Below are 24,053 nucleotides of genomic sequence, written 5' to 3'. Positions count from 1 at the left end.
TGATGAAGCCTAAAGATGAGAAAATATAATATTTGTGTGACATCAACACTAATATTGTCATCATCTGTCCTTGGTGAAAGTCTCTTTACAAACAACACATTTCAACAAGACATAGACAAACTGCACAGCGGAACCTTATTTCGTTTTTCACCAGCGACCTACCGGACGTTAATTTCAGACGGACCAAAACATCTTTCCTAAAGTTGACGTGGAGCTGTTTGTGTACGATGGCTGATACTAAAGTAGAAATGTCAGCCGATTGCTCCACTGTAATACAGAACCCAAATGCAACTTCTCAACCTAACAATCCGCTGTCAAGGAAGCTCAACAAAATACTGGAGACAAGACTTGATAATGACAAGGTAAGACGGAAGAGTTTAGCTTCCTGCTAACTAGCTAACATTAACAAAATCTGCAAGATGATCACGTCAAAACTGGACATAACACTGATCTTTGGTGATATTGTCACCTTCTCGATGTATTTTTGTGCAGACGATATTGCTCTTCACTGATCGTGATTAAACACAGTGATCACGCCTAAACATGTTTATTCAGTGACCAGTTAACGTTAGCCTGTGGCTACAGGAATACAGTATGAACAGTATCATCGTCAAACCTTTGTTTACTCGGTGAAAATTAACTTTAAGCTCTTACACAGCAACGCTCTGAATTCACATTCAGTGGTCAAAAAGGATCTGTAACATATAATAGCAATCATAATATTACGAGAAAGTCCCATCAAAACAACTAGCAGCAGTGTATGTCAATAGTTATACGTAGTTATAAAAACAGTAAAAAAAAAGAAAAAAAAAGACAAACAAATCTGCCATTGGTGAAGGATACAAAACAGTAACTGCAAAAAATAACCATCAGCGAAATGTAGAAGATATAAAAACAATAAAAACGATCATGTCTGTGAATTAACCAAAGCAAAACCACTGCACAATAACGGCTTAATTTAGCATACATATAAAATGGTCTAGGGACACATACCTGTCTAGTTTCAATACCTCTTCTGACTTGTTCCATTTATTATTATTATTTGCTTTATTATATAAAGCTAAGTAGTGATCTGAGGAGTTTCAAGGAATAAAAATTCCTGAGAGTGTTACGTGGTGATAAATGGATTTGATTTTTTTTTTTTTTTTTAGATTATTTTCCTCTGTGCTTTTTCCCTTTATTCATGAGACAGCTGAAGAGAGACAGAATAGGTGGGAGAGAGAGAAATGACACACAGCAAAGGGCTGCAGGAAAGATTCGAACCTGGGCTGCTGCAGAAACCTTACTTATGCGAGGTGTGCACTCTATTTGGTGAGCTAGAGGCCATTTGATTTGGAATAGAGAGGGGAGGAATCAGTTTCCCATGCCAAGATTTTATAGGGTTAGCCTAAGTTACAGAAAACAACGCATTTAAAAATGAGACAACGCAGACACCCACCCCCCCCTAGGTTTTGGCTACGGTGGTTTGTGTAAGGGGGACAGACTGTAAGTGATACATTTATCACAACACCTGGACTGACTAACATTATGATGTCCCTTTTGTGATTTCAGGAAATGCTTGAGGCTCTGAAGGCGCTCTCTGTGTTCTTCACTGAGAACAGTTTGCGCACCAGGAGGAATCTTCGTGGTGACATAGAGAGACGAAGCCTTTCCATAAACGAGGAGTTTGCACGAATATTTAAAGATGTAAAAGAGGTAACACGCACTGTTTTTTGCAAGAAAATGCTGTTTATTACTCTCAGGAATACTCAAGTCTAACTCAAATTGCAGTGAGTCTTTTTTTAACTGAGGTGGATTTACAAATATTCACATGGAGAGACTGTTGAGTAGATTCATCTCTAAATGAACTGTATTTTACAAAATCCAACAGTCTGTCCCTGCTGGTTTGTGACTAGATTTTAGGATTGTTTTCAGTTCACAGTCACTGCTGAGCCAGTTTAGTACCTAAGTGGATTTCAAGGTTCAGGAAGTGACACTGAGTTTTAAATTCAAGGTGGTGAGGAAGGTTTTCGAAGGATTTATGATCAGTGACAATCACAAGACCAAAGACTGTAGTAAAGAATCTCCAAAAATGTGATTCAAGGATGCGAGTTCTTAATATTTATTTGAAAAATATAGCCGCCCCTGTGACTTTGCATGTGTGAACGTGCTCCTGTCTCAGTGCTGTTGTAAGTGTGACTTCATGTTCTCTGTAGGAGCTTGAAAGTGTTCATGAGGATGTCCAGGCCATGAGCACATGTTGTGAAGAAATGACCAATAGATTAAAGGTATGCTAAATCATCTCTGCATGTTGTTTTTATGTATAATGATTTATTAAAGCTAAATTCTTCACAACAACAATAGATGGTAGTATATTTGTGAATGGTGTGGACTAAATATAAAATGTGAATCACTTTATAAGATGGAGTTATTAAATTTATTCTGAGAACATATTGTTTGTAAGCGATCTTTTAAAAACACAACAACTTTTCTTCAATAGGCTGCAAAGGAGCAAACCCAAGACCTCATTGTAAAAACCAACAAGCTGCAGGGAGAAAAGTGAGTTGATTCTAAAGGGGTGAACATTGTGTGCGTGTGTGTGTGTGTGTGTGTGTGTGTGTGTGTGTGTGGTGTGTGTGTGTGTGTACGTGTGTGTGTGTGTGTGTTTTTGGAAGTGTGGGGAATGCAAATTGCGTATGCATGTCACTGCTTAGAGTAAAGCTTGTAACTTGACTTATACATGCATACTTTAACTAAGACAGACAGAGATTAGTGGAGAAAACAGCAAATGCAGTTGCATTTGTCTTTTTTGTCTAGAAATCTCACTGACTGGCTGACTGATTTCCCCACAGACAGACATGTCTAAAATAAATAAATATATCATATAGTTAGTCTTCCTCATATTTTCTTCTGCCTCTTGTTGCTACATGAGCCAGATACACAGAGTGACCACAAATTACTACTACATGTGACAAACCTACTATTTTAATTGTTTGATTAAGGTAGACAGTTGCATCTCAAAGTTGATTCAGCTTCGCTGTAACTTTTGGAGCAGTAGTTTGGTCTTTTGCATTGTCTTGCATTATATTATAAGTTTTTATCTGACATTTCCCTCCATAAACAAAAAACATGGACAAAATGTTTCTTTATAGTATTTCTTTAACTGTAAAGTTCACTTCACTTTTACAATGTATGTCCTCAAATCGCTCTGCAGAATTTAGTGAGCATTCAAAAAACTTAAGTAGTAGTCTCAACAAAAACTGAACCTATTTATTGTTGGGCTGTTATGATGGATTATATAGAGCAAGTTTGTACTCAGCATTGTTCACTTTCTTACATGTGTTGATATAGGAATTAATCAAGAGACTCAGCCTTGTTTATCACAGCAAGCACAAGTTGTTTCTCAATGTGATTGTAACTACATCACCAAAATGTAAAATGAGACCATACAAGGAAGCTGCTGCCCTGAACATTTAAACTAGCGTTTCAGAATGTCAGTGAGAGATGAGAGAGATAAGATGTCAACTTCATTCTAAAATATCTGCAGAAATTTCAAAGAAATCTTATACTGCCATTTCTCCCTTATCTGTTCTGATGCTACAAATCATTTTGGAAACCTATCACATGCACGACAGATAGCCATCTTCATCAGTACAAAGCTAGACACCTTCAGTTCACTCTTTCTGTAGTCTCATTTCCCTTGCAGAAAAAATACCTCTTTTTCTATTCAGGCAACTTTCCAGACAAATAGCACTTCAATCAGAGCGCACTGCAGGAACAACATGGTCCACTTTGCGAGTGATAAGCTTTTATTGCACACATGTTGTTTGGAAATTGAGACTTTGCTAATGTTCTAGCTCTTCCTTGTTTTCCAGGAGTTGCTTCTGGCAGTCAACAGAAGAGGATTTTTCAGAGCCAAAACATTAAAATTAAAGACCGAGAATTTGAAATATCCGCGCGGATATAGTTGTGACCCGCCAGGTTGAAAGACTAATAAGTTGAAGAGTAAGCTTCTCTTTAGTGTCAGAAGTTGGAGAGATTTGGTGCAGGGCAGGAGGAGCTGGCAAGCACATCTTTATTTTTGATGAGGAGAGATGAATGATTCATGAGGTTGATGAATATTTCTCCTGCAGTTGTCTATTTGCATAAGGAGGGCAGCAATCATCATTAATGGAGCTTTATTTGTTTTATTCGTCATGTCCTGTGATGTTTGGCCTTGAGATACACATCAAAGTAGTTCTTGTTTATACGGAGTTATTGCCTTATCTTATTGAAGCCAGACTATTACAACTGGCGAGCAGCCCATCAGAGTGCTCCTGTATTTGAGCGTGTGCATTGAGATTTGCTGACAACACATATTAGGAGCCATCAGATATGCAGATTCAATATATACAGCTCACCATGACATGGAGTCAAGACTGGAGTCAGACAGTGTATCTTGGGTACTCACCCAGCTGCTACTGTTGGAATACTGATGGATTTTTTTTTGGTTGAAAGCCTGCCAATAAAATTAATCTAGGTATCATTAATCTATGAATTTGGCTGGGCAGAGTGTTTACAGCAATGTTTAAATAAAACACCCACTCCTGTTCACTGATGGCAGGGGTGTTGGGATGGGATTCATTAGCATATAGTGGCGGCTGTGACCTTCGTGCTGAGTGACCTTGTGAGCTGACATAAAGACAGCAGCACGGGCTAAGATCATGTAGATTTCTGGCAGAAGACAGACTTACAGCTGTGATGTACCGCTGGCACAGCTTCAGGACCTCCTTGACAGAGAGGTGACATCGGAGGGGAGGGCTCTGAATTTGACAGCAATGACAGACACCAGTTGGGATAAAGCCACTAGTGAGTATGTGCAGGCAATGAATTGAAGGTAGGTGGTCAAAGGTTTTATATGAATGTCCTTCTGCGTGCCCCCTGTGCCTTTTTCTTTGCGTAGTGGTCCCATTGGGACCTGCTGTCCGTCTGCGTGACATTTCCATTCGCAGAACCACAATGACCCCACAGCCAGATGGGGTAATGTCTGCACGCTGGGCTTTGACCTTGTCTTTTGCAATTTTGTCTCAGAAGAGCTGCCAGGGGAAGTGTGCAGTCAAGCTGTCCTCCTTCAGCCACCCACCAGTCAGCCCACTGTACGGCACCGCTCCATTTTTCTCGGTCAGATCTTTTTCAGGTCAAACAGTCCTCTGCAGTCCCGAGCCACTGTCTTTTTCATGTTTCTCCTGTTGACACTTATTACAGCGGTGCTACATTAGACGCATAATCTCACATTTTGTGCTTATGGGGCAGCTCTGCTGAGAAAGCACAGTCATTTTCAAAGCTCCGCAGATGCTCCGGATGTGTATTTATCCGACAGAGCAGGACTGCCCTGATCTGTTTGCAATCTTATCTGCCAGTGGCACTGTGTCATTTGTCAGCTCTAATGAAACGAAAAGCAACAGCGCACTGTTTACAGTGTGCAGAAGCAAAGGTGGAAGAGGCGGGCCAATGAGAGTAGACGCCCTGTGTTTGTCTGCCGGCTTTGCACTGCTCTTTTGTTTTGGGCTGGTCCTGTTCAAAGGCGCTGTCAGCAAGAGCACTCAATAGGTGTTGTGTGTTGTTCCATAATGAAACGTAATGCTACCCACCTGTCCTGCACTGTGTGATCTTTGCATTAGCGTGACATGTTATCTGCTGAACAAGTTGAGACATCTCACAAACAGTTGTTTCTAAGAACCGTGTGACCTCAAGAGCAGCCGGAGCTAAAGGGGCTGGTTTGTTGGTTAAGTTCTCAAGCTATTACTGATCCGCTCAGACGGCTAGAGTAGCCCTACTTGGCTGCATGCCAAAGAGCAATGTAGACACATTTAGTAACCACAACAAAGATTTACGTGCATTTGACTTGTGGCAGCAGCTCATTTCCAACAGTAATTCCTACAGGATATGATGAATTATCAAACATGGAGCATTTCAGTGAGACAATTTTTCCTGAAAATAAAGCAAATGTTGACTTCTGTGTAGGTCATTAATATATCAAGAGCTTCAAACCCCTGAGAGAGTGATCAGGGACATCAAAGTGTAAATGACAACAACCTGTGCAAAATAACACTTGAGTCTTATTAAGGCTCAGCTGGCTGTTAATGAGTGTATGGCTGTGAGAATGCCTTTGTGTTGCTTACCAAGAGCTTTATGAAAGCCAAATTTTTCACTCAAACCTTTGAAATGGCCTCTAATAATTTTTAATGGTTAATCGACCTGCATGGTTTATAACTTTTGAGAGGGTTGCACATTCAGCTTGTAACAGTTGATCTCCTTATCTTTCATTCTGTATTATTATCAATCAGAAATGAAACATGTCTTGTAAATCTCCTCATAGAGGTCAGATTTCATAGTCTGCTGCTTTTACACTATTAATAAAAAGAAGGGAGCTTTGTAAATGTTATTTACTGATCAAGCTCTCAGTTTTTATAAACTCGGTGCTGCACCATCAGCTCAGCTCTGTGAGGTTATTAAAAAGGCATCAGTAATTTCAGTGTTTCAGTTTGACAAAGCTGTTTATGAGATTGCACTGTGTTGTATTGCTTAAACGATTTCTGTGCTTCAACAGACAAAATCAATTGGCCTCGTTGAGAAATCTGAGCACACACACACACACACACAAAGGGACACTAAGAGACAGACTGTTACACACACTGTAACCTCACCCCATCATGTAACATTATGTAACCTGAATTTAACTCCATACTTGTTCTTCAGGACAATGCTGAGTTTATTTGAGTTCATCTTTTGAACCACCATCCCAGAGTCTCTGCATATTTTGCCATTGTGGCGTTGCTGATTCACTCAAGTATGTTTCCTCTCTGGTATTTGGTAATTGCAGTCTAGAGAAGAATGTGTCATGTCCTGACAGCGCTGTTGAAAACGATCCTGCCGCTCCACTGTTCCCTTGCTCTCCTTTGTTCTGCTGTTGTGGCTCCCACAATCCACCTCTCACCATGTACAGGCGTGTGCAGCCTGTGTCTTTGTTGTGCTTTACATCCTGGAGGAACAGGTCTGTCACTCCTGGCGTGAACGTGAGAAATTTGTGGCATTTTTTATCTTCTAGAGGTGAATCTGTTTGACGTGAGGATGTTTTTCTCTGCTGGTGTTCCCACGTCTATGATGCTCAACACGCTCGTAGACAGGAACCATAATAAGATAGGGATTGGGAAAAATTGCTACCTTAAAATGAAACTCATGAGGTCATATTTTACACGGGGAACTGAAAAAGCAATGTAATTGCCGGTCAAGTGGTTTAACCTTGAGACGCTGTTGCAAAGTGACTGTTACCATGGCCCTTTTTCAAAGATTTCTAATGTTTTGTGTTTTTTAGCATTTAAGCGTCAAGTAACTGATAAAAGATATCTTAGCTTTATGTTTAATTAATACAACAGCAGAATGTCATTCAAGTCAACTCCTCTTGTAAGCACAGTGAACACGATCTAATTTTAAAGCACCAACTGTTGGTGGAAATAGTCTATGGCTTAAATACTTAATGAGTAAAACTCCTTTCGATGGCATGTTAAATATGACATAAGGCTTATGGAGCCTTTATGACTATTAGGATCGGATGGCCAATCAATTTCTATGTCCCATAAAACTGGTATGTGGGACTTTATATTCCAGATTCAATTTTGTGCATGTCTTTTTTTCTCCCTCGTGTGAAGATAATAACTCAGCCACACTTAATGATAGAAATTCCTTGTTTGCACAACACTTCCTCGCTATAGAACAGATGATCCAATTAGATTTTTGTAAACGCTTGCTGCATAAATTTGCATATCAGTGATAAAAATCTCCTTTCTTGAAACAACTGTAGCTTCTCGTCTTCCACGAGTCTACATATTTCATATTAATGTTGCTCATATGTTGTGCGAAGACAAGCATGTTCACATGGAAATAGTTTCTCTAATGTATGCGTCACTCAGATTAATTAATGGCCTCATTAGCATATTCTGTTATTTTCTATATACAGTTGGGTGTAATTTTGGTGTAATATCAGGTCGCTGAAGTGCCTCTTGTTTCAACTCAAGTTGCCATCCATTCAATTCTCTAGAGTTTTCTGCTTCCTTTCTTGAAGTGTTTTTGTTCTCACATGTGCAGGGCTGGGCAGGTACCTTTTAATCCAAAAAATGGAACAGTCTTCTGGTTCATTCCTTAAATAATGTACTAAAATATTTGATTATCTCATAGTGAAAACAACCTTAAAAGATCTTTTTAAGAAAAGGCAGCACTGCTGTGTTTCTGTGAAATAAAACTATTATTATCATTATTCTCGTGACTTACTACTTTGATGTAGGCAGATTGCTATAATAAAAAAATGTCTATCTGTGCATAGAATTAAAGGCGGTGCAGCTAAGCTGTCATCTTTATCTGTTGCGACAAAATCTCTCCACAACACACAAAATGTGTAAAGGGCAAAGACACCTTGAGGACCTGCGTGTGAGGCTCCTCGAGCTGTACAGAGAAACACTAAATCATAGAATCCTGTAACAGATTTACAGCCCTTTACTTTCAGCTGGCTGAGCACTGGAAATAGCCGTGTGAGACAATGGTCAAATGATGTTGGCTTCTTTTCCTCCACCAAAACAACCTGGTGATTTACTGATCCAGCCTCATATTCACAGACAGTGGGAGAGAATATAGACGAGGTGGTTTGGATGGATAGATGGGGACAGAGTACTTGCTGTTGTTTCGCTATCCCATGACAGAGTTCCCTGTTTGACTGGGGTGGTTGCCATGGTCACTATTGTGTTGAGACACTTATAGTGACACTGATAGTTATTGCCCTGCTGTTATTGATAGTGACAAAACCTGGCCAGTATCTGGCTCTGAATTCTTTCTGTCTCTTGTCTCGCTCTGTTATTTATTTTCTCTCTGCTGCACATGATATCTTTACTCTGTGTCCCACCCTGTTGTCTCACTCTGAGTCCACTGTGAACAAAGGTGTGTGTGTGAGAGAGGAGTATGACTGCCATCTGCTGTTGGACCTCAAACATTACAGCTTGTCGACAGCATGAACAGTTTTTTGTTAAAAGCAGTCAACTTTGTTCAAGTTTTCCACGCTGACAGTACTTTTTCATTTGCACAGTATGAGAAAACACAAGCGAGATGAGTGTACAGTTATAAACCTCAATCATGAAAAACAGAATAAATAATCTGAGATAAAAATCCACAAGGGCCTTGAAGACAGACAAAACAAGTCTTGGTGACAAGCAAAACTGAACTGCAAAGAAACAAAGAAAAGCATTATGAAAGGTTTATAAAGAAGATCTTTATATTGTAAAGATAATAAACTGCAATAAAACAAGTGAAGAAAATGACAGCATTTATCTCTTTCCCTCTCAGTCACCGCCTGGAGGTGAGAGCTCAGGTTGCTCAGGCTTTCCTTGCCAAGTTCCAGCTATCTAATGAGGAGATGGCCATGCTGCGAGGGGCTCGAGATGCGCCCATTACTGAGGTAATCTCTATTATAATGTAGACTAATTAATTAAATCATGTAAAGAATCCTCCCATCTTCACCCACGGGATGGGAGGATGCAGGTACAGATCAGTGTCTTGCTGATCTGTGGCTTTCTTTTCCCTTCATTTTTCGATTCATTTTCTGTATCCTCTAATTGAAGGATGATAAATCTCCCTCATCTTCCCACAATATCTAATAAGTTGTAACAGTTGGTGAAGATATGCCATAGCCCATCAAAACTGGTGATCTTAGTGATTTGAACATTATTTAATTGACTATGATATGCACATAAGTAATTTAGCATGTGAAGTAACAACATGCATCTGTGAGCTTCAAATCAGGGTTATATCTGTCAGTATTGAAAGATCAGATAAATCTGCTGTCCTTAGCTTTACACCAGAAAGCATTTTTATCAAAACTTTAATTTTTCATGTTTTGCCAAAAATGTCAATTGACTTTTGCAAATCTGAAACCCATATCGCTCCCAATACATTAAAGTTTCATTTGATTTCCCAGGATTTCTTCAAAGCTCTCAGCAGAGTGAAGCACATTCATGAGGATGTGAAAATACTCTTGAGAACCAACCAGCAAACTGCGGGGTAAGGTGCACACGCTCAATACAAAGTGTTACTTTGCACTTCTCTTCCTCTGACAGAATAAAATAATGCGGTCTTCTCCAGTGATTTTAGTCTTGTTGTTAAATTCATGCGCTTATTTTGAAGCTGAATGGTGAAATAGATGAGTGGGGGGAAAAAAGTCCAGCCAGGGCAGGTATTTTTGTTACTGCCGGGGATCTGACATTATGCTACAGGTTATGGGTATGTAATATGTGATCTTGGTGTGTGTGATTATTCCAGGTTAGAGATCATGGAGCAGATGGCCGTGTTACAGGAGACATCTTATGAGCAGCTCTACCGCTGGGCTCAGAGTAAGTACAGTACACAGAGTTAATATCACAAGCATACTGACGGATAAAACTGACTCACCCTGACCCTCATTATACAAGGCCTCTATACTGATCTTGAACTTTACAATCAAACTAGCATTTTGTAAACATTAATGAAAAGTGCACTACCATAATCAGTGATCTGAGTTTCTTTTGTTTCCAAAAAGTTTCTACTGTCTGTTGATTTGTCAGTTGTTTTTCTTTTTTAAGTGGATGAAGCTAAATACATAATTGCGCTCTTTCATGTGAGACTATTGGCGTGTAGAGGACGCATTTGAGGACACATGTGACTCATAACCTCTGTCTGAGGTTTTGCCAGAAGAATGCCAGAAACCAAAATTTTCCTCAGCTTAGCCATGTGTGTTTTGTCACTGAAATTAAAATGGAAATAAAACACTGAGATCACAGAAACCTCATTTTGCAAGAATACATTAACAAAATATAGAGCATCTGCTACATTAAGAGTTGCTCCACAAACACTTGTATTGCACTTATACTCATGTGCTATAAGACCCAAATCCAGAAATTTGACAAGTGAAAGTTTGGTAATAGACAAATGTAAGATATCATGTAGTTTAATGATGTCTGTGCATGAAGTGGATGTCTCTTTTTTAAATGCATTAGTTAGTTGTTTATGAGGGAAAACTACATTGTCACAATAGTGTTACTGCACCTTGTTTTAAGAGAGAATTAACTTGTTTTTCCAGCATTAGGTAGAGTCTGACACGAGTGGAGTGTGTTGACCTATTTTCTCCACAGTCTGGAAGATTGGTCACTGCCTGTTTATTTTTTGTATTGTCTGAAGCATAAGTAAACTGCCTGACTTCTTGGTACATACTCATGGGAAAATATGATTTAAAATTGTTTCTTGGTGCTTAGATTTGCTTCTTGTCAACAGGGTTACCATGGTCCAAAACATTTAGCAAGAATGAATGGAGCATTGCACAAGCATAGTAAGCAGAAAGACTGCAGCTTATTAGTTTTAATAGTGCCCTACTCCAACAGATACTTTTCTTGTTCTTTTTTCTATGAAGATGAATGCAGAGGACTGACCCAAGAGACCTGTGATATCTGCCCTGTGTTGACTCAAGCCATGGAAGCCTTACAAGACCGGCCAGTCCTTTACAAGTAACATACAAATACACATAACATGTTGTATTGTCTGTTGTCTTCCTCTCGATTCTTATTAGTGTAATTATGTCTTCTAAACGTACAAACAGCTGGTAGAAGTAGACCTTTGTAGTGATGTTTTGAAATGTCCAAAATCAAGGGATGGATATACATTTTTTCAAATGAATAATAACTGCAGAATTTTGCTCCTAAAATGCTTCTGTTTACCATATCCTTGCCAGATAGCTAAAGGCACTAAATAGGAACAGAAATTCATGCTTGTTAAATTAAAGATTATGTGTCCCTTTCCCCACTGATTATTAGGCTCTGTATTTCGCTCTGTAGACTACTGCAGGTGAATTGTGACAACGCATCGCCAAAGAGATTCTTGTCACTGTGTTCTTGGTGAGAGATACAAAGAGGCTCTTGATTAGAAAACAACAGTGCAAACAGCCTGAAACAATGGAAAATGTCACCACCATGCAACGCAGAAGAAGAAAGTGCAGATTGACATGAATAAATCACACCAAAATATAAGCCATCAGCATCATAACAAAATGCATCTGCAAGTTTCCTACAAATACCGTATTTGGCCATCTCCTCATTAGATAGTACAAAAGGTTTGTATTTTGCAAATATGTATTATATATGTAATATATTTCAAACTAATCACTTTAGTTTTTTTGCCCAAAACAGACTGAAATCATCATTTATCATCAAATAAACATAATACATAATGTATTTATTTATTTGAAATTCATGATATTGTACGATAGTAATTCCAAAATTCCCTGTGTGCATTATGAAGGCCTACATGTTGAGTGTTTTACCTACTTCATCTGACAGAAAATGTTATCTTTTTGCAAAGCCTTTTTATAGTGCTTTAAAACTGGCACTGTTTACTGTTTGCAGGCACTAAGTCTTCCTCTTCTGCTCTTTAACTGGGGCCTGTTGAGGTTCATTGCCCCCCTGATGTCTAGAAATATATAAACAAATGGTTAAGCCACTTGAGAATCACAATATACTATAAACCATTATGTACCACTGGGTCATGAAAATCTTCATGTGCTTTGAAATTCCTATTAGGTATTAATAAGTCTGAGTGAATGTCAATATCTATGTAATTGAATTATTTCCTGTAGTACAGTCAAAGCAATTTGTGCTTATGTAAAACAAAGAATAGCATAGGTCTCATACTTTTCTTCATGCTCAGTATTTTTAACTTTTTCCAGAGTACTAGACAACACAAAGAAAAGTCTCACTCGTTACCTCAAGATAGTTTTTCAAGGCACACCCTCACTGTGTGTCTTCATTCTCTGAAATGCACCTGTGTCAGTGCCCAGAAAGTGTTCAAGGTTATGGGCTGGCTGGGAATGTTGAGGCTGAGATAGTGGAGACCAGCGTTCCCAGAATCTGAATTCAGCACTATCTTCTGTTTAGTCTGTCACAGAGCCTGCCACCGCCAAATAATCAAAACAACCTCAGAGTCTTTCCTTTTGGAAAAACTGCCTGCATTGTTGATGTATGTCAGCTGACCTCCGAAACACAGTCTGCACGAAAACGCTGCAGCAGCCGTCTTTTCACAGGAGGCCTGGGTGTTGAATGTTGCCTTCTTTCTCTTCTGTTTGGTCAGGTACACTCTGGATGAGTTTGGAACTGCGCGCAGGTGTGCCGTGGTACGAGGTTTCATCGATGCCCTCACCCGTGGTGGGCCAGGGGGAACTCCCCGCCCCATAGAGATGCATTCACATGACCCTTTGAGGTGCATCTCCAAGCTTGTCTCCAGATATTACAGGAAATAGAGTACAATTTTCAGAGACACACCTGTCCCTTTATTAAATATTTAGGAATAGAAGTGTTCTAAACTATATTTTAGATTGTATGATTGTAAATATCATAATTCCTGAACCCTAAATCTGGTAGATTTAGTTCCAATCAACAATGTCAAATGTCTATTTTGTCTGAACATGTCTGTGTTTCCTGTTGTACCACATCCTCTTCCGTCTTCCTCCTGTGCCCAGGAGCCAAATGGGAGATTTTCTCAGAAAAACAGCCACGTGTGGAACACAAAATCACCTCCACTTTATAGGAGGCACCAGCAGTTCTGAGAACATCAAGTTCTTTCTCACCTCCTCATGTCCTCACACGCTCACAAACACACATACACACACACACAGGCTTATACACAATAATTCAAGTTTAACCTTGCTGTTTTCAACCATTATGTAACACCAAAAGCCCTGTGTTTTTGTGTGTGCAACACGATGACCCATGCCTCGATGTAGCTGTGGTCTCGGTGTGGTAAGATTAGCCCTCAGGTTGGCCCCACGGTGATGTACTGTTTAATACACACTGTTTTGACGCTTTTTCAGGTATGTTGGGGACATGCTGGCCTGGTTGCATCAAGCCACAGCCTCAGAGAAAGAGCACCTAGAAGCACTTCTGAAACAAGTCACTCTGCAAGGTAGGATGCTTCTTGCACACTAGTTAAACATTCTGAACTACTCCATTGTCTCCGGTTAATGCCACACCTTAAATTACAAACAGTGCAATCACACAAACAGCTTTTTTTAATCCCCTTGGTTTAAATCCTGTCCTTATTGGAAACATTTGCTTTGTTGCATTTTTTATGTGGTGTCTTTTACAAGTGAATCAGGGCTTGTAAACAAATGTCTCACAGACTCACAAGTAGCTTGTTATCGAACAGAATTTGTCGTTCAATTCGATTAGAGATTTAGGTTAAAAAGGGTGAAAAAAATCTAATTCCAGTACATATAGTTCAGCCTGATGGACTAATCCTGTGCTTGTTTCTTTGGTTCTCAAAGCACTTAAGAATCAACACAGATCAGTCAGACAGGGGTTAGCCCTTTGTCCATTTTTTTAATGCTGGTATATTGCATCCATTACATTTATCCCATGTCAGTATCTATAACCTTTTGGGGGTAGTTTTCTGCATTGAATTTTGTTCATCATCTCACTCCTAACGAAGCATTGAGAGTTGACTTGGAAAAAGTTCAAGTCCGGCAAGCAGGTGTCAGTGTGGTTATATGGTGCCACCACCAGATAGTACTGATGATGGCATTGCTGTCACCTGCCTAAACATGGTGAACTGAAAACACATAGCCCTAACTATTTGTGTCTGTGTCTGTGTCTGTGTCTGTGTCTGTGTCTGTGTCTGTGTCTGTGTGTGCGTGTGTGTCTTCCTCTTTCATTAGATGTAGAGGAGAACATGCGGGAGGTTGTTGGGCACATTACTGAGGGAGTCTGCAGGCCACTGAAAGTGAGCAGCAGCAATAAAGAAACACTGACCTGCTCTGTTAAATGCACATGATGTTCTGTCGTGTTAAGCTCATTTACTCACTCATTTTTCGTGTCATGGATCTTGTCCCTCAGGTCCGGATAGAGCAGGTTATTGTGGCTGAGCCTGGTGCTGTCCTGCTTTACAAGCTGTCCAACCTGCTCAAATTCTACCACCACACCATCAGGTATTTGAACTAAACCTGCAACAGAGGGCAACAGTTTTGATAATCGATTAATCATTTAGGTCATTTGTAGAGCAAAACATACCTTGGGTATTTTTCTTTTGCTAATTGGGAACTTGCTGCTTTTCTTTGTTTTGTCAGCTGTACTTAATAAACAGTTAAAAGATGTCACTTTGGGCTTGTAGAGCCTGTGATGAGCATTTTCTTTGCTTTATTTTGACATATTTTAGATTAAACAATGAAGACAAAAAAATAATAATGTAAATAATGACCAGATTCAGGACTAATTGACCTATCCACATATTTGATTTTTGACCAGCTCCATTATTGGTACCAGTGTGGCCTCCTTGCTCATCACTATTGAAGAAATGCACATCCTCAGCAAAAAGATGTTCTTCAACAGCCTGAGCCTTCATGCAAGCAGACTCATGGACAAGGTACAGTATGAATAGCTTTTTTTAAAAAAAATAATCTACTGTTTTGTTTTCTCTTGTACAGTTGTGACAAAGTGAGTAGTAGCATAACAATACTATCAACCTGACACAGAGACAGAAGTCGAAGAAGCAGCAGCTTTGTTTTTGAAATAGACGGTTCACAATGTTCTTTCATAAAATCGCTTAAATGACAGTGCAGATGTTCAGTATTGCACCCTGCGGACACACATTGTGTATTTCAGCTCTGTGTCTAAACCCTCAAAGACAACAAGGCTATTTCTGAAGCACTTATGCTTGTAAACAGTTTGAGCCTGCTAGCCACAGCATCAAAATGACGCTAGCTGCCAAAAAACACCAAACTTGTTCCCGTTTAGTTAAATTGCCATCCAAATATACCCCAGCACGAGCGGGGGCTCTTCCACATAACACACTGGCTGTGTCCTGATCAATAGCAGTTACAAGAATTATCCCTGTAGCTCGGTGTTAATCAAATTTGAGGCCCTCTGGGTTTTGGTGTCAATTCGAGCTAATGCCAGGAACACAGCCTTCTCATAATTTACTCTATTAGGTGGACAACAGTGGCTGGTCTTAGTTCTGTGTTGTGTATCCAGAAGCCAATGAAATCAAAACCCTCTTCATTAAAAACACTTGACAGACTCTGAACAAGCTGAGACTCAGAGTAGCAGCAGGAAGCAGTTGTATAGTGGGTCTATCACGCTGCTCGTTAGGGATGTTTAATGCTTTGATAATGTTGTGAGGACCATTTGTCTTAGTGAAGGCTACAGCTCTCACACACCAAACCTCTGCAAGAATAACTTTTCTCTTTTTTGCTGTCTCTTTTTCCAACCCTGTCTGCCTGGACAGGTGGAGCTGCCACCTGCAGACCTGGGACCTACAGCCTCCCTCACTCAGACCCTCTCCCTCCTCAGGGAGGTGCTGGCCTCCCACGACTCGTCAGTTGTTCCTCTGGATGCCCGCCAGGCTGACTTTGCTCAGGTAAACTTACGTTTAAACAGTATGATCAGGATGGAAGAAAAATCAAACTTGTCTCCCTTTATTGTCATATTTTAACCAGTTGCTGTATCTCTTAGATACTTGGGATATAATGTAAATAATACTTGTATGTGTCACTTGTTTATCAAAGCCAGTGATATTTCATACTTCTATTAAAAGTAAACATATGTTTTTTTCAACTTTGACTCTACTTTCCCACAGTTTTGAAATGGGTCCCGTGTTGAGAGAGATTGCCGCAGCTGCATGGGCGAAATAGACTGCAAAGTAATCCCCACAAGCAATTGTGCACCATCAATTTACATCCACTAAAAGGACTTCATTTTGCCACTGACAGGCTCAGATTGCTATTTGAAGAGTCTGACAATGTTGTGGAAAAGACCTTACAGAGAAATGAATTTTTTTTTTATTTACCTTTCGCTGATCTGTTTGTTATTTTAACCAAGTCTTGCTCAAATAGAAATCTCATTCTGTAATCTTGCAGGCTTTTCCCCATTAGTAAAATCAGCTATTAATTCAGCCATGACATTAAACGTTTTAACATAACAATAAGCTATTCTTTCTGTACTGTGAAACAAAAAAATCTATCTTGTACTTCTCTCTCCAGCTCTCACTAAAATTTCTACAGTTATTTATCCTGCAACAATTCACCTCTTGCATTATTTCAGAACTTCTACTTGAGCAAGACTCGGTCACAATAACTAACAGACCAGCAGGGAAAAGGGAAAACATTTAATTTCTTTATAGGGTCCTTTCCATATTGTTTTCAGACACTTATAATAACGATCTGAGTTTGTCAGTAGCAAAATGATGCACAATAACCCATAGGGATTACTTTGCAGCCTGTACTCGATGGATAGATGGCTAGATGGCTAGATAGATAGATAGATAGATAGATAGATAGAGTACTTGAAGAGAAAAATAAATAAATAAACCGTAGCATATTCTGTAAGAAAAAGATACAAGTCTATAAAAAATCTACAAAGTATGCAATATAAAGAATACACTACAAAACACTTTGATATACTAAGGTCAGAACTGGGTCAGAATCATATAGCTGTCAGTTTTCTATTAGAGACGGTGATTAGATTGAGGTGCTGAACAGGGTTATTGCCAGATACAGAAAAGATTTCCTGTGTCTATCCTTGTGACAGCTTCTCTCAATACTTGACCAATTTCAAAAAATGTTGTTCCCATTAGTTGGACACAAAAACAAGGGAAAATAGGATGCAAGTTGAAAATTACCAAAGTTTCTCTTTAAGGCTCTGTCTTTGTCTTTCCCAGGTGCTGTCTTGCATCTTGGATCCCCTCCTACAGTTATGTACTGTGTCAGCCAGTAACCTCGGCACTGCTGATATGGCTACGTATATGGTCAACTCACTGTATGTCATGAAGACAACTCTGGCTCTCTTTGAGTTCACTGACAAGAGGCTTGAGATGCTCGAGTTCCAGGTCTGCCCTTATTATAGACTATTATCAACTAATTAATTGTGAATGAGATGGTTTAATTTTTTTGTGATTTAGTATTTTGTTTACATTTCATTTCAATTAGTCATGGAGATGAAACTCATAATGACAGACCACACCTTAGTAGGACACCACAAACAGAATCACTAATGTTATCTAACATGATAACTCAGCTGGCAGTCATAACGTTGTCTGTGCGTAGGAGTATTGTTCATTGAAAATAGTTTATTATTCTCTTTCCTTTCATTAAAACCCATACAGCCCAAATCTTTTATTAAAAGGATTTTATTTGCTGTCTCACTGAAGGGCATGCGTCATGCATTGTTGTTCATGCTCAAATGCGCCATCTATCCTCTATTTTTAGCTCATCTTTTGTAAGTGAGCACCACAAGGGCTCCTGTGGAAGTTTCATTATCAATCGCACCATGGCTCTCTATTAACCACAAGTACCACTGGCGCTGGCTCGGACTGTATTTTAAGCCACTCTCTCCCACAATTTCTAGATTGAGGCTCACCTTGACACTCTGATCAACGAGCAAGCATCCTACGTGCTGACCAGAGCCGGACTGAGTTACATCTACAGCTGCGTCCAGCAGCACAGTGCTGAACAGGTCTCACATGATACGCTACACATAACAAATTGTCTACCATGCTGACTAAGATATAAACAAGACTACACATAACTACACATTTACATACACACATGGATTTATAGAATTGTGAATTTTTCCCCTCAAATCTCTCTGCTAAACTCTCTGATGGCCCTATTTTTTTATTTTATATAGGCCCTAACACTATTGCTTACACTGCCTCTTTGGGCTTTACACTAGCTATCATTATGGTTAGCACATGACCAACGCTTTATTAGGGCATATTGGTGTTTCTATCACATGCTCAGATGAGAAAGGGACAGAGGGAGGCAGATCATATTATGTTCTATTACAAATATTATAGCTTTCCTAGAATTGTCTGATGAGAGAGCTGATGCCCCTGAGTCTTCCTTGCTCTTGACACACTTTGCCACTCGGCTGACTGAGATCCATAGTTGTGGTTTAGCATGTGAGTCTTGAATCCTTGGGTCATGTCAGGACAGACCACACCCTGCTGCTGCTGCTGCTGCAGCTCTACGCAAAGCTCAATCAAGAACTGTCATTCTTCTGCAGACTACCTCTCTCCTGGGGTGGCCTGTCTTGGGTTTTTTTTAGATAGTCCTCTGTTTGAAAAGATGAAGTCTAGCTGTCCACACTCAACAGCATATCAGATGACAACAACTGGAAAGAATCCCCAGGTTTATCTTATACTTTTCAGGTTTACTTTCACTATCTGCTTAACATTTAATCCTTGTAATTTTCTGTGATACAGCCAATGAATAAGTCAACAGACACAAGAAAACAGTAATTAAAACGAGGCTGGCTTGTTGCTAGCAGATGAGTGTGCAGGCTCAGAGTATGTTTGTTAATGTGCTCATATACCCATAAAATCACTATGTACTGTATTGTAGCCGACCCTTGCACTACCTTCTATTTGCTGCTTTTAATGTTGGCAATTTAGGCATTTAAGCTTGACGTAATGCTGCCATTCAGGATAATCAGTGCGAGCTAATTGCCTTAAAGGTACCTGCTGTTGTGTTCACAGTCTGTCATTTCTTAACCTATCAAGATTTAGGGTCGGAATTTCTTTAGTTTTATCTGTTTACAAATCAATATTCACCATGTTCAAATTTCATTGTATTAAAAAAAACAAACTTCATTGCCCTATAAATCTATTCACTATTTTTGGACTACATGAGAAAACTGAGGTTATCAAATCACCAACATTATGAATCTCCTACCAACTTAAATCGACTCTCTTTGCAGTTTTCATTAATAGCCTGAATCCATAATAATTAAACAGAAAAGGGCTACAACAACCATGGCATCAAACTGATGCTCACCCCATAAATCAGCCATTTAAGCACTACTTATAGTCATGAAAATAGATGTGACATTTTATTATGATACACATCCTTACTGTCCAGCCCTAGAGTAAATCTTTTTGTTTGTTTCATCAAGGGTGGAAATGCGTAAGACACTATGATGATGAAGATGTGTTTTTGTATTAACATTTTTTAAAACTTTTTCTTGAAAGTCCAGTGTAATGGATTTATGGCAGAAATTGAATATAATATAATAAGTATGTTTTCTTCAGTGTATAATTGCCTAAAAATAGGAATTGCTATGTATTTGTTACCTTAGAATAAGCCATTTATATATCTACATAGGGAGTGGGTCCTTGTCCACTGAGTTTGTCATGTTGCACCACCATGTTTCTACAGTAAGCCATAACAAACAAACCAGACATTGGCTCTAGATAAGGCCATTTGCATTTTTGTATTTCAGCATCAGCCACCTTAGTCAGCAGCCTGTCCATGAGCTGAACAGCGTCTGAAAAACATTGATTTAAAAAAAAAAAAAAAAAGAACCTAAAAATATAATAAGGATTTTTTTATTTTGATTTTCAGGTTATATCTCTGCAGATATTTCGGCTGCTGGTGAGGAAAAAAATACACTCTCCAGTCCTCACCACTAGATTCCACTAAATCCTACACACTGCTTCTTTAAACAAAAAAAAAAATCCTTATTATATGTTTAGGTGGCCAGTATTAATCGTGCTCACTCAGTCATCATTATGTCCCTGCCTCTATCCATTTTATGCACTTACTGAGGAAAATATAGGCAGCCGAGAAAGAAGAAAAGCTTTTCAACACTGCCTGCAAACTTGAATGAATGAATGACAGACCTCAGACACTTGGCTTAGGTTCGGTCCAGAGAATGAACACTTTTACTGTTCAAAAAAACTGACCTTCAGTATTGGATTGTAAGATGATATTTACTTTTCTGCCTCAGGGTCCTCTGTCCCTCCTCCCCAGCATGGACAGCTCTTCTGTGAAAGCAGCAATGGTGAGTTACACTGTCTCTATTAATGCAATGAAAGCAAATCTTCCTGCATGGATCAATAAATTCTCACTTAATGATGATGATTTTTTTTATTCACCCGCTCTTAACTCTGTCGCATAAACAACAGGTCCAGTTTGATCGGTACTTGTCGTCACCTGACACCCTTGTGATGCCTCAACTCAACTTCCTGCTCAGTGCAGCCATCAAGTGAGTTCCTCTCCCTATTGTTGATATGAGCTGTCTGTTCAGACTTCATGTTAAATGTTTACAACATCGTGCTGCTTTTGGACAAGGTACAGCATATTCAGAGTGATAAAAATAGAACAGGAACGTTGGCTTAATCGTGTTCAACATTCATTCATTTTGCAGATGTAGTACGATTATTACTGCTTTCCAAACAAAACACTCGACTAAATACATGGAGAGTTTGGATGCTTAATTGCTGAAGCCACCAACACCTTGAGAGAGTGGTCAGCAGGACTGCCTGTATTTGTCCTACTGATCAGAAAAGGCACATGCTTTTAGCTCTCCAGCTACTACATTGGAGGGCTCTTTCTGTGAGTCACGTTTACTGGGAAGTGCAGCAGGCTTGAGGAGCACTCTGTACCTCAGGTTAATGTTCTCTATTAATGGACATGGAAGGACTGATGGGCAGGACGCCATTAATTAGCTTCTGGTCCATTTCTCACTCACACTCGTTCCCTGAAATTATTCCTCCTCTTTGTCTCTCTCTCTCTCTCTCTCTCTCTCTCTCTCTCTCTTTCCCGCTATCTCTCAAGTCTGCTACTCTGCTCACTGAAATACACAAAAACACCCCCCAGCCATCTGAAAACACTCTTGCAGCGCAGAAATAATGGGAATGAACTTTCAGTCTCTTGTTTCATGTTTTGTGTTAGTGCACTTAGTTTGAAGTAAGTTGGCATACACAGCACTATGGTTCTGTTCTCTGTGGGCCAATTAAAAATATGGGTCTCAAGAGCCTGAGATGGATACAATCCAGGTGCTACCGCTGTGTCCATAAGTCCTCTCAATAGGCTCTTCAGTCACATTGTTGCATCCTCTATTTATACTCCACCGCAAGAAATAGTCACATTATGTTCAATCACTGACGAAGTGTTAAACTTCCAAAAGAAAACTAAAGTCTATACGATGTAACTGAATTTGATTTTAAACATCTGTAGAGATTGATGTGGAAATCCTTTAAATGAAATGATTAATATTGTACTTCAGATTAAAAGTTGGCTTCAGTTTTGATTAGAGGGAATAAAATACTCTCATATGAAGTCTTTTCATTGCTAAATCAGTACATGTTGCTGTGGCTGACACACTTGTGCATTTATGCCGTAATATGTATCCATAGATGGCAGTGTGCGCCACATACTGCCACTGATTGTTGTGACACAGCAGGGGCACACAATGGTCACTGAACAAAAACAAGTAATCAGGACAAAATTCTTACTCATGACTAACTTATTCAGCTGTTGGTCGGTGACTAATTACAGTAGAGCTCCACTTGTCTGATTTAGCCTACAAGTGTTGGAATTTAAAAGGCCCACTCACTGCTGGTTCTTTGTTTTGTGAGTATAAAAATGTAAAGAGTTTTATCTGTTTGTACAGGGAGCAGATTTTCCGTCAGTCCACAGAGCTGGTGTGCAGAGCTTATGGGGAGGTTTACACAGCGCTGACCAGCCCAGCGAACAGCTACAAAGACCTAGAGAACCTGCTCCCCAGATCACCTCAGCAGGTTCAGACCTTACTGTCCTGAGAGACACTTTGTCCTACCTGGTTTATCTCAAAAACACGAGATGAGCCCCGGCAAAGGACTGCCTGCACGTTATTTGTAGAGCTGTGTAATTTGTACAGCGTAATAACACAAATGTATATCAAAGTAGTTGTTAAGGTGGGGTTCTTTGTGGGAAATTTGGAATGTGCGCTGGCCTCAGAGACAGACACTCCTGCATGCCAGGAGGAAAGAACATTATATGTGTATGATCCATTTACTTTCACTGCAGCAGGCAGTCAGCTTATGTTTTTTTCTCTCTGGGAAGCACATATGTCTCCTCCTTCCTGTGTGTTTTCACGCCATATACACTGTTTATTTAATTATGCTTCATAAGTGTATAAAACAATGTATTTTTATTGAAAATACTGAACATTATATGAAGAAAAAAATGAATAATATTAATTTAAGAGGCTTGTCTTATTTTTCTACACTTAAGAGTGGGCAGTAAAACTTCAGCCACAATGTTAAGAGAAACCTCAGAAGCTTCAGCGGCAACGTTGTGTTTATTTTAATCTGTTTTGAGTCGTACAGATAAAATGGAAAATGTGTGTCCTTTGGCTTCTCAAAGAATTGTCTACCATGCTGACTAAGATATAAACAAGACTATAATAATAGTTATAATACTGATTCATACTAATTTACCATAAATTCCTTTTTCTGACCATTTACAACACATCATGGTGTGTCAGATGGAGGAAAAATGTTTTTATTCATCATTAATGCAACATTAAGCTGCAACGTAATATTTGAATGTATGAACAGATAAACTAACTTTCCCACAATGCTCTGTCTTTAAATACAGCTTCTGCTCTTGTATTTATTGATATTTTAAGCAGCTATAAGGAGTTTGTAACTGTTAATGAAATTTAATGTTGATGCCTCTATTCGTCCCATAAAGCAAATGAGACCATCAGCGAGAAGATTGCCCATTTCTTTATGGTTATTTTTAATGCCTGCTCTGGGTTGGATTCCCTGTGAAATATTGCACAAAGAATTTACAATACACAGACTGGAAGAGCTTTTGTTTACATTTTCCTGGCAAAATTTGGCACTGAGTTGTACTGAGCCAGGTACAAATAGAGAGAAAGAAATATTTCTTTGGAAAATTTTAATTTTGTTTTGTGGGTATGGCTGATATTGGGGCAGGATTAGCAAATAGAAAAAGTAAAGAATTGACCGAAAAGCATAAAAAAGCTAAAGGGGACTGTGATAGAGCATGGGCAATAACACAAGTCAGCCTCGGTCACTCATTCAAGAGATGGAGAGAATTGCTGGATTTGAAAGAATTCAAAACTGATCCTGAGTTGGCCATCTTAGACATGTATGTAATATGCCTATTTTATTCATGAAATGCATTACAAGATGTGGTTTTACATCAATGTCTGAATTTCACATTGGCGAGCTAAAACAAAGTTTACTGT

At 39.3% G+C, this 24,053-nt stretch overlaps 1 protein-coding gene across 1 annotated transcript; it reads left to right on the top strand.

Moving 5' to 3' along the window:
* The first annotated feature begins 190 nt into the window (after positions 1-190).
* Positions 191-23,682, top strand: cog6 (component of oligomeric golgi complex 6). Its single transcript, XM_042486383.1, has 19 exons — positions 191-362; positions 1,552-1,695; positions 2,196-2,267; positions 2,480-2,538; positions 9,349-9,460; positions 9,980-10,062; positions 10,321-10,391; positions 11,444-11,537; positions 13,153-13,281; positions 13,892-13,983; positions 14,735-14,799; positions 14,913-15,004; positions 15,321-15,438; positions 16,300-16,431; positions 17,731-17,898; positions 18,417-18,524; positions 20,799-20,852; positions 20,977-21,056; positions 22,467-23,682. The coding sequence occupies exons 1-19, from the start codon at positions 228-230 to the stop codon at positions 22,612-22,614; spliced, it is 1,956 nt and encodes a 651-aa protein (XP_042342317.1). The 5' UTR covers positions 191-227; the 3' UTR covers positions 22,615-23,682.
* The last annotated feature ends 371 nt before the right edge of the window (positions 23,683-24,053 follow it).

This window comes from Plectropomus leopardus, chromosome 5 (assembly GCF_008729295.1).
Source record: "Plectropomus leopardus isolate mb chromosome 5, YSFRI_Pleo_2.0, whole genome shotgun sequence".
Lineage (NCBI taxonomy): Eukaryota > Metazoa > Chordata > Actinopteri > Perciformes > Serranidae > Plectropomus > Plectropomus leopardus.
This window is presented reverse-complemented; position numbering and strand designations above follow the sequence as displayed.